Consider the following 18,905-nt stretch of genomic DNA (forward strand, 5'->3'; position numbering starts at 1 on the left):
CTGTAAGGACCCCTCCCCCATACTCCTGCTTAACCTGCACCTTCCTGGAACTGTTCCCATAACAGGTCTTTCTTCTAGAACCAAAGCAAAAAATCCACAGAAAATGTCTAAACAGCTTCAGGGTGATCATCTCCCATCTCCTTCTGTCTGTGAGCAGGTTCTGTGGGATACAGGGACAGGGCCCAGCATGGCACGGCCCATCATGGCCATGTGGGACGGGGCCCCAGGAGCACCTGTGGTGGCACAGGGCTGTAACCAGGCCCTGGCCAAGGGAGAGCTCTCCATGGAGACAGCCCTGTGTGTGAGCCTCACCTGCAGACGTAGTTGTCCCGGCAGGAGTCCAGAGGTGCCAGGCAGTTGGGCTTGTCCTTGGACTCGTAGGAGCAGGCGGGGACGATGGTCTGGCGCCGGCGCTCGGCGCAGGCCGTGTCCTCGCAGGGGCAGAAGAGCAGCTCGTGGGTGTACTCGGGGGGCACGCGGTCGAAGAACTTGCGCAGGGCCTTGTGGCACTTGGAGCGGTTGCAGGTGTCGGCCCGTGCCAGGCGGCGGATGCAGAAGGAGACGTACTCCGTGCGCAGCCGCTGGCACATCTCGTCCACGTTGCAGGCCTTGGCGGCATCCAGGCACCGGTTCACCTGTGTCACCTCGTTCTCAGAGCCTGCGGGGTGGTGGGACATGGTGAGGTGGCTCTGTGCCAACCTCCCCACCTGCAGCACTGCCCCTGAGGCCTTCATCTCCCTGCTCCCATCCATGGCCTCCCGGTGACACCACACATGAGGTGGCTCTGCACCGACTTCCCCACCTGCAGCACTGCCCCTGAGGCCTTCATCTCCCTCTCCCATCCATGGCCTCCCAGTGACACCACATGTGCATCACCACATCACACCCCAGGAAGGCCACAGCCAGGATGAAGTGCAGGTTTTCTCTGAGGGTCCTGGCAGGACCAAATCCCCTTTCCACACTTGTCTTTTCCCAAAAAGTGCCACACTCACATACCAGACTGCACCCCCCAGAGCTCACTTCACCAAGCTCATATCTTTAATAAAATGAATTTTGCTTTAATCTGGGCATCTGATAACACTTTAGTAATGCAGATTAACCAGCCTGAGGCCTGGAAGACAGCAAGCATCAGAAAGTGCATCTACTTATAGCCATGAGTGGATCCATCAAGTATTGTGACCTCTACGAATGGACCTTCTTGTTTCTGCAAGTTGCTCAAGATCAAAGACTGAGTCTCTGCTACATGGGTGGTCTGCACTGATTCCTGGCACCTCAGCCTCACTGCCCTGGACAGGGAGTTTCTCCTGGCCTCTGAAAGGTCATGTGTGGCTTTGGAGCAGCTATGTTTGTTCACTCCAGGATCTGCCCAGCTAAGTGAGACCTGTTTGGGTCGCAGTGTGCCCCATCCAGACCAGTCTGAGCCAGTACCCCCTGTCCCCAGCAGTGACAGTGCCTTCACAGAGTAGGATCAGAGGTACCATCCAGCCTTGTGCCCCTGGGCACAACCTGATGCTGCCTGCACGTGAGTGCACGTGGGTCTCTCCCCACACCCTCACTTACATCAGCAAAATCACTCTGCATGTCCACCCTCCTAAACAAGAGGAGAAAGAATGTCCCAGTCTGGGTGGGAGAGCAGAGATATGCTGTGGGATGCAGGGAAAGTGGAGGAAATCTGCAGTAAGGGGAAAGGTCAGGAAAATAAAGCAAAAACTATAGTGATGGATGAGAAAAACAGTGTCTTCAGTGGGAAAGTAGGAATCTCATGAGTTTATGTGCCAACAGCCTTCTCTGTAAAAATAGGGAAAAGGAAGAGGAAAAGGCATTTGTCCAACACTGGATGTAGGGCTGCTTCAAAGGTGGATGGGACTCTGTTTTATAGAGGGGAAAAATGCTACAGGGTCCCTGGCAGGAGTCAGTGGGAACAGCAGAATGTGTCTGATCGGACAGATAAAACAAGGGTCCTTCAAGCTTGAGAGAGAAAATTAATCTGAAGCTGGTTTTCACCTCTCTGAATTAAAATCATGACCAGCAGCACACCAGAAGGACTTTCTCCCCAGCGCAGAAAGATTTTTCCATTGAGGAAAAATCCCCAGAATGATAAATTTCCAATGCAGAGTCAAGCCCTATCTTTGACTGGGAGTTAAAACCAGCCAGTCACTGCTGACAAGTATTAAAACATTGACAATCCCCCTGAGCCCTTCAGAGCTGGCTGCCCTCCTTTATTTCCCTGACTTTATCAGATGCTCCTTCTCCCACCATTTATTTTTTCCTTCCTGTTGCCCCCTGTTGCTTACAGTGAGCTGGAAGTCAAATTCCAAGTTTTTCAGTTACTTTATGGTGGGTGAAAGTTTTGCTTGTTGTGATCCCTTCACTAAATAGTTACCTTTAAAACCCAGAGATGAATATTGTCAGAGCATCAGTTTATGCTGGGAAGCTGCCAGCTAACGTGTAGGAAACAGTTACTTGGAAGGGTTTCATTACCCATTCAGCCAATAAATCACAGGGAACATGTTGGATTTTCTCCTCTTCCCACGCAACACCAGCAGATGTGCTTTTTAAAGTACTGCTACAATTAGAGTGGAGGGATATGGTTCCATTTGTACAGTTTTAGTAGTGGCCATATATTGTTTATAAAAAATTTAGTTTAATATACCTGTTGTTCAATTGGCCTATGGTCACAGGGGTGTCTTATGTTTCAACAAGTTCTTGAGATTTCTTTTTGGTAGATTTGAAAGAGGGTCCTTTGGCAGTGTTGACCATATGACCCTGGACACTGGACAGGCAGAGGGCAGCAGGTTGTAATTGATGTAATAGAAGATATTGATTAGTATGGATAAGGACAAAAAGGCTAAGAAATTTCATGTCCCTAAGTGGACGCCAAGTCCTCTGACGAATCCCTGCTGCTCGGGGCCCATTTGCTTTGCTGCACAATCTATTTCAGTTTGCTTTAAAAACCTGAGAGTGTGTTAACCCTGCATAAAATCCCCATCCCTTGATTTCCCCATGCTCTGAAGCTTGCTGGAACTCAGCAGAAGGGGAAAAATTCCAGTAAAGAAAACCATGATCCAGAAAAAAATTCCCTGTCCAGGCACCAGTCTGCCAGGTGGAGTCAGTAAGAGCGAGGTCAGGGAGCACCTCCCATCCTCTCTGCTCCCCTCGTCCAGGCTGATAGGTTAATTTGCTGCAGGACACTTTCACCCAGCAAGTGCCTGGCCATGGTGGAGACTGCAGGCATTGACCAACTGCAGGGACATGCAGCTCCTTCCTCGCCTGGGTGCACTCCAGCTGTGGCTGTCACCCTAGAGCAAGGCACACATTTGGAAAAGCTGTTTGGGCACATCTGCCAGGGACACAGGAGGAGCACATTACCTGTTCCCAGACAGGTAGTTTGGTAAAATACCCACTCTTGGAAAGCTTCCCCATGGCTGTGGAGCACTGACTGGTTGTGGTGGCAGCTGTGTCCTTGGTGATGGACGGGTTATTGGCAGCCACACTGACCTCTGAACTGCTGAGCCCTCGGGGAGTTAAAAGGTGTCAGACTGCTCTGCTCAGCCATTAACAGGGTTAAATGTACAGCAGAACACAGTTCTGGGTCCTGAGGTTGCCCTCAGGGCAGGTGGTTAAAGGCTGTGGCTGGGATCAACACACAGGTTGAGTTATCGACCTCTTTTCCTGCAGAGTTTGATCCTTGACTGATGTGGAAGCACCTTCTCAAACTAACAACGCCCAAGCAGCTCCTGTCTGCATGGAACAGATCATCCACCTGCTATGGAGAATGAGTGTGCCTGGGATGGGTCATTGGAAGGGGTTTTTGTATCAAGTCCCAGTCTTTCATGGTACAGACATGAAACACCCCAAAGACAAAAATCACAAGCAGCTTTTCCCAGAGCATGTAACAGTTTAGCAAAGGAATCAGAGGCACCTTCTTGGAAAAAACAACTGCTAGACCTGAACCATGCAATGCTCACAAAGGACTTCCCTGCCTGCAGCCCTTGATCCCCAGCCAGGGCCCTCTCTGTCTGCACAGAGGTGTCAGAGCATTTCCCACACACCTACCTGCAGTGATGGAGGCCAGCCGGACGTAATCAAAGCCCCTGATGAACGGCTCGTAAGGGGAGCTCTCCAGGACATTCATGCCTGGGAGGAAGAGAGAAGCTGGTGAGAAGGCAGATGAGGCTCCTGAGGGATGGCTGAGATGCACAAAGTTCCACATCTGCAGTGAGATATTGTTTGGTGGGTGCAAGGGGATGCTCTAAAGGCCACGAGTAAATGGACACTCGGAGCCATAGGAACAGGTGTGTGGACACATCCTTGGAGAAGGGAATAGAATGGAACTGGCTTTAAAAATGTATCTCCGTTTTGGAGTGGGGCAGCCTGTCAGGAACTGTTGAGTTCTGTAGCTCAAGCTCTGGGGCACACGGCAGGGATTGCCAGAGAGGACACCAGACTGTAGCACAGGCTCCTGCTCATGGGCAGAGCTCAAATCACCAGCTCCCTACACACACAGGGTTTCCATCACCACTACTGCAGTTTCTTCTATGTCCCTCCCTGGGTCAAAGGTCCTCACCTCACCTCTTTTTAGGACACATACAGGGCTGTGCACAGGATTATGTGGGTGATGACACACTCCATCTTTACTGTAACCTCTCCCTTTGTCCTTGCCAACAGCCTTTTCTCCCTTAGCACAAAGCTAATGACCCACAGCTCCCGCAGAAACTTCCTCTAGTTGTTTTTAAGTCTCTGGGAGCCTGATTTTATTCAACTGGTGCTTCCCTTTCATCTGTGCAATGGTCTGTAATGCCCCATCATCCTGATGGATACCATGGAATATTACTGAAGCAAACAGCTCAGTATCTGTTGGTTTTTTATTAGACATTTAGATGGATGTGGACAGCAGCAGCAGATGTACTGTCTGGGATAAAAGGACTATCCAACCCCATGCTCTGGGCATGGGCTAACCTCCAGCTGCAGCCAGAGGCAGCAAGAAATGGCTCCCAGGGTCCACAGCCCTGTGCAATCATCACAGCACATTACAAGGCAGCTTTACACCTTCATTGAAATATCTTGTATCGTTACTGACTAGAGAGGGGCCCATTTGTATTTTCCAGCATAGCAGTTTTCTGTCCTGATGATAAAGCACCTTATCAGAGAGTTGTTATCGGGTTGTCATCATGTTATTGTGTCTCTAAGTGGGAAGGTGGCTAAACACCGGCATGCTCAAGAGAAGCTGAGTAAATAGTGTGCTTTGTAAATTCCCTGAGCACGCACTTCCACAATTGTTTTTGCAAGAGGGCTTCTAGGAAGCTTTTTGCAGCCTCCTGGGTATGTCTGATTGAGAACAAAGCTCTACATGAACCGTGTGGATTGGCTTCCTTTCTCAGTCAATTAAACATGTGTAAGGACTCTGAAACATGGGACTGCTACGAAATATATCTCCCTGGGGAAATTAAGGCAAGGAAATCAAAAGTTTGGTGTGCGAATCTGCATTGCAAATGAAGTCAGTTGTTTGAAAAAGCGTGGGGCTCAGGACATGACAGGGAGAAGTGGAGTAGAGCTGTTGTCAGCCTCCAAGAGCAGCCCTCTCCCAGTCATTCCCAAGGTGGAAATCCCAAGGAACTGGGCAGGGAGTCCATCCAGCACCAAACTCCTGTTCTGAATCTGGAGACCCAGAGCTGGCCCCTGCCTGCTCTCAGCACTCCTTGCCAGCCTCTCTCTTCTCTTCCTTCTAGAGGAAGGTGTCTCTCCCTGCCCACGGCAGGGCCTTGGAACTTTCAGGGTCTTTCAGGTCGCTTCCAACATAAACCATTGTGTGTCCCAGAGCTGGAAACCCTCATGACAGCACTGCCCTACACAGCCATGTCACAGGTGACCTGTTTCCAAGTTTGAGCCACAAATGTCAGATGGGAAGGAGCTGTAACACCACCCACTGAGATGAATGGAGAAACCGGATTGCCACCTCTTCCCCAGACTTCCCTTCAATGGAAACAAATCTGGCACATAATTACGGGAAAGGCCAGATACTGCAGTGTGCTCAGGTCTTGTATTTGCCCAGTCAGTTCATAGCACCATGCTCTGCACCCTGCAAGCTGTGGCACCTGGAAGCTTCTCAGGAATTTGATCAACCAGTTTCCATCCTGGCAATCCTGTGCACTGCAGAATCCATCCCCTTTGTTTTGCTTGGCCTTTTGGCCTGTGGTTTCACCCCTGCACTTTTCCTTTCAGGTTTCAGTCAGCAGTGTTTTATTAATCTACTTCACAGCCCATGGCTGGAAGGGTCTGTTTTATTCCCCATTTTAATTTTCATGGTGCATAAAATACTCACCAGCCTGACAAGGAAGAATTATGGTCACTGAGGTGCAATTTTATGGTGACTCTTAAAAAAGTCAAAATCCAAACTTATTGAATACTGGCTCTGGGAACACTTTAAGTTCCAACTTGATGTCACCAGCCCCAAATCTTCACTAACACAAAGACACTGGTACACTTGAGACATTCTAAGAGTGATTTTTTTGAAGCTCGTGCTGTTTTTCCTCAATGCCTGTGTTTTATGTTGTGTTTCTATAAAATCTACAGTGTTTATGGTCTTGGTTAACATACTTAGATACAAAATATGCTGTGCATTTCTCCAGCAAAAGATCTCAATGTATATTGGGAATGTCATAAAAGTGAGGTTGGGTTAAAAAAAGAAAAGGAAGGAGGCATCTCAGGTTTTCAGTAGTGCTTTCTCCAAATGTCAATACCATGGGGATCAATAGGATCATCAAATCTCTTGAGTTGGAAGGGCCCCACAGGGACCCTCAACTCCAATTCCTGGCCCTACCAGACACCTCAACAATCCCACTCTGTGCCTGAGAGTGTTATTCAAACGGTCCTGGATCTCTGGCAGCCTTTGGACCGTGCCATTCCCTAGGGAGCCTGGGCAGTGTCTGACCACCCTCTGGGGGAAGAGCCTTTCCTGATACCCAACCTAACCCCCTCCAACACAGCTTCATGCTGCTCCCTCCAAGATCAGCGCGTCTTGAGACAGAACAGGATCATGCAGGGGTATTCTGCAGCAACCTCAGAGCTGGGGACCTCTGTAGAACAGCCCACGAACAATTACCTTTTACGAAGATGATCAGAAAGGAGCGCCCCATCCCACTGACCTTCCATCAGCGTGTGGTGGATGCTCCAGTAGACGCTGAGGCAGTGCTTCTCCTTCTTCATGCCGCGCTTGCACTTGCAGCCGTAGAGCTGGCTGGAGAGCAGGGCGCTGACGGTGCTGCGGCACTGGCTCTTGGCGTCGGGGCCCAGCTTGTTGGCGCCGTTGCCCGCGATGCACTGGCGCAGCGTGCGGAACTTGGCGCTGCACACGGGGTCCGTGGTGCACGCCTCGCCCGCCTGCAGGCAGTCCCTGCTGGGGCCCGCGGCCGCTGCCATGCCTGCTGCAAGGGGAGGGGAGGGATGGTCAGCGCCACGGAGCAGCCCCGCGGGAAATGGCCCGTGTCCCCTGCAGCTGAAGGACCCCTGGTCCTCAGATTAGGCTTATCCCCAAGCAAGGCAGTCCTATCCAGATAACTCAGTCCCTCTTGGAGACAGAGTGCCCAAATACCCATGCTGCTCGAAGCCGTGGCTACCTTTGGCAAGCTAAGTGGATTTCAGCTCTTTAGTGATTATCAGCTCTCTTAGGATTTCAGCTCTTGCTTGCCAAAAGCACCAGAGGGCTAGGGGTGGAAGCAGACAAGAGAGAGAGGAGAAGTCCTGGTGTTCCACAGCAATGGTTTATTGTGGGGGTCTGTGAAGGGTTCCAGCGACGGCTCTTCTTCTCCTGAATGGGCTAAATAAAACAGCCCCTTTTTATAGGGTATAGGGGGATCCAAACTTGTACAGTACTAGGGGTTAGGGGAAAGTGACCTGTGGGGTTACAGAGATAAGCTAGGGTTCGAGAGGTGGAAGACAGGAGCTTATTTTGCTGTCTCACCATGACTCAGCAATTCCTACTGTTAAGTCTTGGCCTGCCATGGGGCCCTAGCCAACTCCATGGAGCCTGCTACACGCAGTCTCCTTCTTCTAGGGGGCCCAGAGAAGGTGTGCATGCCCTGTTCCTGGGAGTGTTCAGGGCCAGGCTGGATGGAGCTCTGAGCAACTGGGATAGTGGGAGGGGTCCCTGCCCATTGCAGAGGGGTGAACCAGATGAGCTTTGAGGTCCTTTCCAACCCAAATCATGACATGGTTCTATGACAGGATCAGCCTGGTAGCAGGATTATAAGAGACAGAAACTTGACCAGTTCCTGGTGGTTGATTTTTCCTTCTTGGAGAACAAAAATATTTTCAAATCCTTTCTTTCCCAGCTCTCTATCTCATTTCTGCCCTCCAAAGTTAACAGAAGCCCTATGTTACAGAGACCCTGGCCTCTGCTCCTTGAATATGGTTTAACTGTGCCTATACCTTCCTGGAGTTATAAATGGCTCTGTGTGGGTGTTTTGACATGTAGTCAGCCCACATATATCCCAGGAGTTGGCCCTTGTTCACTGTCACCGTCTCCCCAGGACTCCCACTGTTTCTGTCTTGGCTTTTTCCAAGCTTTTGTAAATTGTCTTCAAAGTTCCTTTACCAACACAAAATGCTGTGTTCTCCATTTGGAGAGTCCAAAGCATGGGAGGAAGATGGCATTGCTACACCTACACCAATAAATTAGCTCATCAGGGCTCAGTGGTGCTGTGCCTCAGTGCCAGGAGCAGACCAATCCCGTGTTATTTATTGCTCCTCCTCACTGAAGCAGGCTGGACACATCCAGGCTGGCTCCTGGGATGTGCTCAGCCCAAGGCTCATGGCTGCATTGCTGCTCCTGGCAAAGGGCAGGGTCAGCCGTGCTCAGATGAGGCTGTGTGGCACCAGGTGGCACCGAGGGGACTGGTGTCATGGTCTGGAGCATTTGGCATAGGACAAGCAGGACTGCTCCACAGCTTGGGAGAGTGAGGAAGAGGCAAACCTGGTTTATGGAAGGGGAGAATCAGTTCCAGTGCCCGTACAGTAATTTTGGATCCTGCTGTACTATCAAAACAGAAACTGCTGTCATGACCTTGAAGGAGAATTTCTCCAATACTTCCCAAAGGAAGTCTCTGTCTCTAACATAACTTGTCTTCTCTTTGGGTAGAAACCAGAAGGGGAAGGACAGAAAAGACGATCTGCTTTTTGATTCCCTCGAGTGTCTGCTCCTGGTGAGAATCAGTTTGGACAATATTAGAAAATCCTGCTTCCTGAGAAAAATGTGAGTCCCCGATCTCCATCTCTGAGGGCTTCATGAAATCTCTGCTTTCTCCAAGACTCTACAGATCTCTTCATAAAGTCCCCTTTTCTGCCTTCCAACTGCTACCTCTCCTTAATTTCTGCACCTCCCAGTTGAGCACTTGAGCCCAGGATATCCATTTCTGTTCCCTCAGCAGTCACAGCGTGTTTGCTGCGAAGGAGCTGCCTCTGTTGCTCTTGATTAGAGTAGAAAGTAGCAGCTGGAGTTCAGATACTTCAATTATGTTTATTACAAACTTTGGGTGAACCCACTAGGAGGTTTCCTCCTGAAGTATCCCAGTGGAATCTCAAATGAAAAACCTTTCATCTAACTGCAGATTATTTCAAAGTGCCTCATGGCCAATGTCAAGCTTTCAGGTATTTCAAATCTCACACTATCTCAAATTTGAGTTCTCCTGCCCCTGATTTATTCATAGACCTAGTTTATTTAGCACTCAAGGCTTGTTTGGATCTGCCAAATGTGGAGAGAGAAATTATTTCCAACATGTGGGAAAGTCTGCCTTGGGCTATCATATACTGAAGAACTTCGAACACAAGGAACCAGTTTCCTTGAAATATCATTTGGGCAATTTGCACATTCACTGAGATTCATAAAATGAGCTAGAGAACATGTCTGAGCAGAATCCATAGGAATAAAGGAAAAAATACTTCACTTATTTTAGTCTGGCTTTTTCCAAAGGGTCTCCTCTGAATGAGGATAAAGCCCAGCAGGCTGTATTCCAGAAGAGATGACTTTGTCAGTGTCCTGTCAGCTGCTAGAAAAGTAGGTTAAAATAGAAATTATGACCTTCCTTCCCTTTCTCCGCTACATGAATTGCAGAAGATACTCCCCAGGATGGTTATAAACACAACCAGCCTGTAAAAGCTGTAAAACACTTTGGGATCTCACTTTAATAAATCAAGCAGATTGACCATTTGAGAAATTTTCCTGCAAAATTTTAAGTAAATATATCCTCAAACCAAGGCTTGCTTCATAGAACAAAGGCCAGGGGTGAATATTTACAGCCCATACCCACAGCATAAAACACCTTATGACAGAGGTGCTTGAGGCCACTTGCAGTGTCATGAATGACCCGTTCCGTAATTGTGTCACTTAAAAACCAAATCATTCAGGGGCTTTTATTGTTAGCAGAGTCTTTGCAACGGAGACAACATAACACCACGTTTTTCTCCTCACACTGCCCCTGAGAGAGTAATTTTATGCAACATTAAGACAGCACCTCTTAGGGAAAAAGATAAATCTCCATGACTTATAAAATTGATAGTGCTTCCTAACAGGCAGGGACAAGAGCAATATTAAGTCTTCTCTCCCAAAGATGGAGTGGCCTTTCTGGTTTTGCCTTCAAAAATAGCTCCTGGCAGGCTCTGTGCCACGGGGTTTTCCTCCTCCTTGGCTAACCAGGGAATTGGGATATGCACGGAGCCCTGCATGGCTTGGGCTCTCTGAGTCTCTGCTTGTCTAATAGCAGCCCTTCCAGCTCCCTCTGCTCCCTTTAAAAAGCCATTTGTCTGGAGTTTTATTTCTCACTCCCTGCTAATTTCACGCTGTTTACGGTGGGCAGATGGAGTAATGAGTTTATTTTCACATCCTGTTTGTAGCTGTGCTCCACATCTGTTTCTGCTCACTCTTATCTCAGTGCCATTCACCCAGAGCTACTCCTCAAGTGTGGGAGTAAGAGAAAATCCTGTCTCTTCCCATTTTAACAGACCCTCAGCTCCTCTCAGATAGGTGTCTCAAAGTGCACTTTGCTGACCAAGCAGGTCTGACTCTCCTCCAAGGACATAATTTCCTTTCTCAAGGAAGTGCAGCTGTGTCTGGGGTACAGAAGTGTGAAGGTGATTCTGTGAGGGCTGGAAATAGTGAATAAAATGCCTGGAGAGCACCATGGAGTCCTGTCTCTCCCTTTCTTACTCAGCTTGGGCTTTAGATGTTTTAGCAGGAACCACACCAGTTCCACTGGGGGCCTTGGGATGCATCTCCCTTCTCTCCCCTCCAGTTTACATATTAATTCAGTGGGAATCTTTTTACACTCCTCATTTGAAGGGCTGGAGAATGTCTGGAAAAGGACAATGAACCTGGGGAAGGGTCTAGACAGCAAGTCCTATGAAGAGCAGCTGAGGGAACTAGGAAAGGGGCTCAGTCTGGAGAAAGGGGGATCAGGGATGTCTTGAAGAAATATTTCTAGTATTTCCCAACTATCCATAAACCAATAGTCATGCATGAATGGGCCCAGGTGGCGAATGCAGGTGGCCCCTGCTAAACCTTGTTTAAACTCTGTTTTCATGTAATGATTTTATAGCCAATTGCTCAGGATCACAAGGAACAAACTCTTGTATGCAGCTCAAATATAATTTCCCATTTGCTGCTGAAATACCTGCAGAGCAGCCCCAATGAATAGCTCTGCCATACCTATGCTCCTTCCCCAGCCTGCTTGAGAACAGCCCTCCCATGAGATCCCACACGCCTTGTCCAGAACTCAGAGCTGTCACCTGGGTTTTATAGAGCCCAGAAACCTCCTCTGGGATGCTGCTCTCCACACAAGGGGAAGTTTCCTTCCCTTCCACCTGTCTTGCCCCGATCTCAGTGCAGGTTCCATGCTCCAACACCTCTCTGAGGGCTGCCCCAGTGTTTCCTGTGTTAACTCAGAGCAGCTCACCTGAGGAGGACACCACCACTCCCTGCTGACAGTCCTCTGTGGACTTTGATGGTTTTACCAACATAGCACACACATAATGGAATCCCATACTGCAAATGGATCTTCTCCTAGTGATCCTTCCCAGCCAGCACTGGGGTGGTGGAATTTGCTGAGAATATCTCAGGAATGCAGGGTCTGAGCAAATAAAGCAATACTGGAAAGTTCAGGCCAATAACGTGCTGCGTGTCCTGATCAGGCATTAAAAATGTGCTGCCCGATCCTCTGTCCCTCCAGCTCTGACCCTTCACCCCTTCTCTCCACGTTATGAGCAATCTTTTGTCTGTGTTTGATCTGTGCCTCCACACAGGACTTTACAGGCACTGAGGAGATACAAATAACCACAGCAACACCCACTGAATATTTCCTTCTGCTCTGATGGCTGATCCATGTAGGAGATAACCACTCACTGTATGGACTCAAACCCAAAGAAAGCATTTCTCTCATCTGCCTGGCTGTTTATCACAGATTTATACATGACACCCAGATACCATGACAAGTTGTATCATGTCTCCATTACCCTTAAGGAGAACAGAATTCATCATGAAAGCCTTCATGATGACTTGAGGTAAAGTCTCCCTAGATATCATTGCTCCCCTACACTAACACATCCTTTATGACAAGGCTTCAGCCTTTGTTTTCTAAAGATGCCTCTGGAATGCCCCATCCTGCTGGACTGACTCAGCCAGACTAACCACCAAATCAGCTATAAACAACATTCTTATGAAAGGAGGATGAAATGCAGACCATCACGCTCAGTGCATGACCTGGTTGCAAATAGTTGTGTATCTATTTTAAATAAGTTTAATCCATCAGAGCAGGAAGAAGGCTTAAAACTTTTGTGGATCCATGAAGTCCCAAAGTGGGTACAGGCTATTCTGCAATACTGGGAGTCTGAAACACAGACCACACAACCAGCTGCAAGTTTTGGCAGAGAAAATGATCCATGACATTCATTCCTTGCCGAAATCTGGGGACACCATGATATTGGTGTATTGGGAAGCTTCAGTCCCGGATTTCTGCTGGAACAGAGGTTCTTCTCACACTCCCAAAGCCAGGCAGCATACCAGACAGGGTGACTGGGGTTTGTGATCACCAGGGACTCAACACTGGTGCATTGTATCCCACAGTTATCCCATCCTGTTGGATAACTGGTGGTCTCTGGATATCAGCTCCTTGTATGCCAAGGTGAGAGAACATCTAGCAGAGAGCAGTAAGGACAACTGAGGTTTCAAGAACCAGAGGTGATCTTTAAGTACTTACATTAGATATATAAGACCTCAAGTTCCACTTAAATTTGACTTTAAAGTGTCCTGGCCCATGGTAAAGACATAAAGATTCTCTGCTGAGGCAGAGCAAAACAAGCCTAGAACCAGGAGACAGCTCCTTTTTTGGTCTAACTCTGCCGGGGTCTGCTCAGTCACATCACCTTGTGATCTTCCCACCTCTGACCTGCCATGCTCCCCATCCAGAGATCTCCCCCTGTGCTGGGCAGGGCTCACATATGTCCCTGTTCACCTGAGAAATGACAGTGAACAAGAAGTTTGTTCCCTTGTCTTTCTGTGGCCTCAAGTCTAATATTGGACCTGCACACAGAATCTGGAACCATTTAGGTTGGAGAAGCCCTTTCAGGTCACCAAGTTCAACCATTCCCCCTGCACTGCCCACATGTCCCCAAGTGCCAGATCCACAGGGCTTTGAAACCTCATCATTAAACTCTTTGCATCTTCTCCTTTTACGAGCAAAAATCCTTCTCATGTTGCAGTTGATGCTCATCTGCCACTAAAGCAGCATTCAGGAGTCATCAGCCACAGAGTCTGAAGTAACTGAGCTCCTCAAACATCACTTGGTTTTGTACATGTATTTTTATTTCTCTATCCGTGCATCAAGATAAGCTCAGCTTCTCAGTCCAGGTTTGGATAAGCAAGGCAGCCTAATAGTCATCTTTCTGAGCAAAATTTCAGCTAACAACACGCAGTGCCTTAAAGGCAGTCTGCTTAAGTCCAGCAGAGTGAGATCCAGATCTTTCTCAATGCCTTTAATGGTTATATACACATAGAGAATTAAATATCTGAGATTTTTTTAACTCCCTTAGCTCCACTTTGCTTCAAATCATTTGACTGAACAGTTCTGGCATTCACCAACTCCTCAAAATCTTGCAAAGTCCCATTAATTAACTGTGCACTGATGTAAAAAATGACCACTTCTGGAAGCCCATATGTGCCACATAAAGGTTTATTGTTTCCTACGGGGTAACATAATATGAGTGTCTCTAATAATGCAGCCTCAGTGCCATGGATGGTCCCACAGGTCCACCACACCTGACCCAGCCTCGATGGTTTTTGTCTCCAAGGTAGAAACTACTGACACATTTCACACAAATCTATTTCTTCCATCCCTGTGCACTGGTGGCCACTGCAATGGATTTTCATGGTGTCACAGATTCTGTAGAATCCCTCAGGGCTGTAGCCCTGACACTGCTAATCCTTGCACCTGTGCTCTGTGCTCTCAGTGACAGAAAGCTCTGGTCTGGATTGATATGCAGCTCCCAAGCCTCCTGCCAGTGGCACTGCTAAAAGCTTTCTGCAGTGCCTTCTCCTTTGCCATGGCTCCCAGAAGTTTATTCCCAATGAAGTTTGAGATGAGAGAAATTTCTTCCATCAGATTTCCATGGCCTGTGCAGTTCTCCACCAGCACTCAAGAATGATGCTCAAACACTCCCAGGACAGCAGTGCCTGCTCTCAGCTCTTGTTTTCCTGGTTTACACTGCCCAAACTGCATGGATGCAGCTGGAAAATTAAAGCTGAACACCTTCCTATCTTCTCACAGGTGAATTTTTTTTGAGATCCATTTCCCCTACCTGAATATTTTTCTTTAGCAGCTCCTGCAGCAAAGGCATCCCTCTGTACATGAAGGTGCATTTTGCAGAGTGGTTGAGAAAACAATTCCACCATAGTGCCCAGGAGTTCTGTCACACTGTCTGAGTCATTCACAGAGGGATTTACTGGCCAGATGGTTGATCTTGAGGTGAAATATTCAAGATCAGGTTGGACAGGGCTCTGAGCAGTGTGATCTAGTGCAAGAGGTCCCTGCTCATTGCAGGGGGCTGTACAGACAACCTTTAAAGATCTCTTCAGAACCCAAACTATTCTCTAATTCTCTGGCACAGCTTGCCCAGACTCAGGTGCTTGCTTTCCTCTCTTTGGCTGGCAAAACTCCCTGTCCACGCTGGCACTCCTCTTTCACTTGGAATCCTGAATAACAGCCCAGAAAGAACAGAGCTCATTTAATTCCAGGAGCCAAACACTGCAAATCTTTCTTAGCTGTCAAAGCAGCATTTCTGTACTCACATGGCTTTGGCCAGAGTCTGTGTATACGTCAATTCACTTCCACTTTCTCCCAAATACCCCACATTTCTCATTTCAAATTAGATTTCTTTTGCCATGCCCTATTTTTTGACCCTTCTGCTGCCCTCTCCCCTACCCCCCAGTCTATGTGGACTGCAATGTCCTCATTTCCTTTAAATAATTCTTGCATTTTCCTGTCAAAAACCATAGGAGCAAGTTAAAAACCAGAGGGAAATTTTTATAAGGAACATGTCCCATCAGGGGCATTGGAAATGCAGATTTACAAAGTCTTCTTAGTCAGGGCAATTTGCAAAGACCCAAGAGGGGCAGATCACAGGAGGAAGAAACCCCATATCTCCAGCTATTGTCTTCAAAGTACCTCCCTTGGTACACAAAGGAAAACATTTTCTCTGAATATTCCTATTGAGTTGTTCAGGATCTGATCTCCATCTGAGGGACTTGTGCTTCTTTCCTGCTGCTCCCAGGGGCAGGCATATTGCACTGAGTTCTATTTTGAAAAACTGTGTTCAGTGTTTGCAGATAGTCCCAACCCTCCCCTTAACTTCTGCCTCATGAGCAGAGCAGCGTTTCTGGAGGCTGAAGCACTGAGGGTTCAGGATCTGACAGCACAGATTTCTGTGCCCTGCTCACCAGTGCTATTAAAGACATCTCAACACTGTTTTATTTTCTCTTTTCCCCCTGGTCTACACTTCCTTGCAGTGTATCACTTTCCAGATATCATCCAGTCATTCACATCTTTTCCCACTCACAAGGGTCTCTCATCTGCTGTAGTCTCTGGCTGCAGCCCAGGGAGGAGCTGTTGACCAAAAAAGAGTTGCTGGAGTGAGGCTGAGGGTGAGGAGAGGGGTGGTTCTGCTGGTGATCCATTGCCCCATAGCTGCTGACTCATAAACTGGGAACAGAAATGGATCTGGCATTCCTGCCATGGGTTCTCCCTCTCTGGCATAACCAAGAACAAGATCCTGAACTTCTGCTGTGGCCCAGGTCAGAACATGTGAAGGATGATGAGGGGCAAGAGCTCCAAGGAGATAAAGCAATTTGAGGACATGGACCCTTTTGGGCAAGACCTTCAGAATGACATCCAGGCTGCTTCTGCCATGTCCCACCACACTCTCCACAGAATAAGAGATGTTTCCCCCCAAATTCTGCTTTAAAATTTCCCCTCATGCCACAGAACTGCTTACACAGAAATACATTCTCCCTGTCAGAAAGTCTGTGTATGTGAGCTACTAGAGATGGTAGAAAGGTAACATCTTTATCTTTCCAACTCTTATGAAGAACGAGATCCCAAAGGAGTGGAAAAAGAAAGAAGCAGGCAAAGGAACCAGATGAATTATGGATCAACCTCATGGATAACACTGTCCAGGAAAGCAGGTGTGACATGGCATTTGACCTCTCCAAGATATTTGGCACAGGTCCAAGTGTGAGTGGCCTCTGAGCACTCACAGCCAAGTGGGTGCCCATGAACACAGAGCTCCAACACCAGAAAAGGCACATTTTCAGACTCAGAGGTGTTTGAGAGTCTGTCCTGAGTCTGGTGCTGTTCAATATTCCCATAATGGCTCCAGTGATGGAATAGAGAACAGATTTCTGTAATTTGTGGCTGACAGAAGATGAGGAGGGGTCACAAGCAATGGGCAAGACAAGACTGGAATTCAAAATTATCTTGGTCTGGTCCAGGCAGTGTATGAAATCAGGAGTATGACACTGACCAGAAGCAAAAGTGGCACTGGGAAGTGTGAGTGTGAAAGGACAGGAAGGAAAAGCAAAGCTAGGAAATAGAAGCAAAGGAGATATGGGGGGACAGAGATGGTCACAGGCTGATCAGGGAAAAGAAACAGGATGAAAACCAGAAAACATGTGGTCTGAGGCACAAGTGGTATGTGTTTATCATGGGAAGAAATTATTCTGTACTTCTCAGCCCCACTAAGGCTTTAGCTGGAGTTTGGGTCATCTTTTGATAGGACAACACATGTTAAGGAAGATGACAAGATCCCAGAGGAATTTTATTAAAATTATAAATGGTTTGCAGGCTGAGGTGAGGATGAAAGAAAAGGATTTGTGTAGTTTAGGATGAAGGCTGTGAAGGAACAAGATCAGAGCACTCAAATACATAAACAAGACATTTTAGATGTGGACAGTGATAGATATCCCTCCACTGCTGTGAGATATAAGATGAGATGTAATTCTGAGTAAATGTGCAGCAAGGGAGATTTAGATCAATATTAAGAAAAATGTTACATGGGAAGTTAAAAAGTGGAACAGATTATGGAGGGTCTGTTTAATCCCCAGCAGTGGAATTGTTTACAAAAGCACCTGTCAGAAGCAGCTCTTGCATCCTCCCTCCCCTGCTGGAGCTGTGGGTGTTGTACACATGGTCCCTTCCCATTCTCTGTCCCTGTGACACCTTCCAGGGCACTCCTTGTGGCAGCTGTGGATTGTGAAACGAGGACAGGCACCTCCAAATCAAACAAACCACACTGGAGACAGGCACAAATGGCAGGGGAATAACTGTGTCTGTGTGAAGGGTGGCTCTCTCAGAACAGGCATCTCCCTCCTCAAGGCTGAACACTGGGGCTGGAGCAAGCTGGGACAGGGAAGGTGTCCCTGGCCAGCACTCCCTGGGTAACTCCTCCCTGCCTCACCAGGCTCCAACACAGCTGCTAACACTCTGTTTCTGTCCACTGGCTCCCATCAAACACTGACACACCAAGCTGCAGAAAGGTGGCTGGGTTTTCAAAGCCCATGCTGGAGGCCCATGTCCTCCTTTGCCATCCCTGGCAGGGATCTGAGGGAACTGCTGTTCCAGGGCAAGGTGAGCCCATTTGCACAGCCCACAGCCTCCCCTGTGCCCGGAGCAGCTTGGAAGGCAGAGCACGGAGCATCCCTGTCCACGCTGCCAATAACAACATCAGGGCAATGCCTTCAGAGACAGAGCTCTGGGAACACTGAGTTCATCCAGCTCTCCGGGGGAGCTGTGATGCCCACGGCATCAAACAGCCCTAAAAATGTCTGATGCTCTTGGTTCAGCGGGGTCCAGCAGTCATTTTCAGGCCCCTGCTCTTCCTGTAGAGAAGTGAGGAGAAAATTACGTTTTCCTCGTTTGATCTCTGGCACTTGCTGGATCACAAAAGTCCACGGGTGTTGAGTTTGAACTGCTGCCAGACCAACAATTGTTAGCAGAAATGGACAGGGTTTGGATCCTGCCTTCAGCAGTTTCAACACTCTTATCTGTCCTGCACATCATTCCATATAACTAAGCACTGGAAAACCTTCCAACTCTGCCTGCAAAACACAAGAGCAGCCAAGATGGGCCAAGACAACTGTGCAGACCTTGAGCATTCATTGCTAAGGACAGAATCTCACCCGTTTTTAAAGGGTCATTTATCAATGAACTCTCTTCTTAATGCACCTCTTTGAAGCACTTAAATGCCAGCATGCTCTGTGCTGCATGGTTATGATGGGGATCCCAGCCATGTGTCAAGCAGCAACTGTGACCCCTTCTTCTGTGATTAAATTCATTTTTGTTCCATCCAATTTTTTTTTTTGTACATGA

At 48.0% G+C, this 18,905-nt stretch overlaps 1 protein-coding gene across 2 annotated transcripts in view; it reads right to left on the bottom strand.

The window, feature by feature from the left end:
• The window catches only part of LOC134418837 (GDNF family receptor alpha-4), a 74,834-nt gene that overhangs the window by 11,125 nt on the left and 44,804 nt on the right, over positions 1 to 18,905 (bottom strand). Inside the window, exons 2-4 of one of the 2 annotated variants that reach the window (XM_063157764.1) lie at positions 7,146 to 7,424; positions 4,057 to 4,137; positions 313 to 658 (exon numbers count right to left, since the gene is read on the bottom strand). In XM_063157764.1, coding sequence (XP_063013834.1) covers positions 313 to 658; positions 4,057 to 4,137; positions 7,146 to 7,424 — 706 coding nt within the window. The remainder of the gene's footprint in view (positions 1 to 312; positions 659 to 4,056; positions 4,138 to 7,145; positions 7,425 to 18,905) is intronic. The other variant, XM_063157765.1, reaches the window with a different exon arrangement.

The sequence above is a fragment of the Melospiza melodia genome, chromosome 5 (assembly GCF_035770615.1).
Source record: "Melospiza melodia melodia isolate bMelMel2 chromosome 5, bMelMel2.pri, whole genome shotgun sequence".
In the NCBI taxonomy this organism is placed as follows: Eukaryota; Metazoa; Chordata; class Aves; order Passeriformes; family Passerellidae; genus Melospiza; species Melospiza melodia.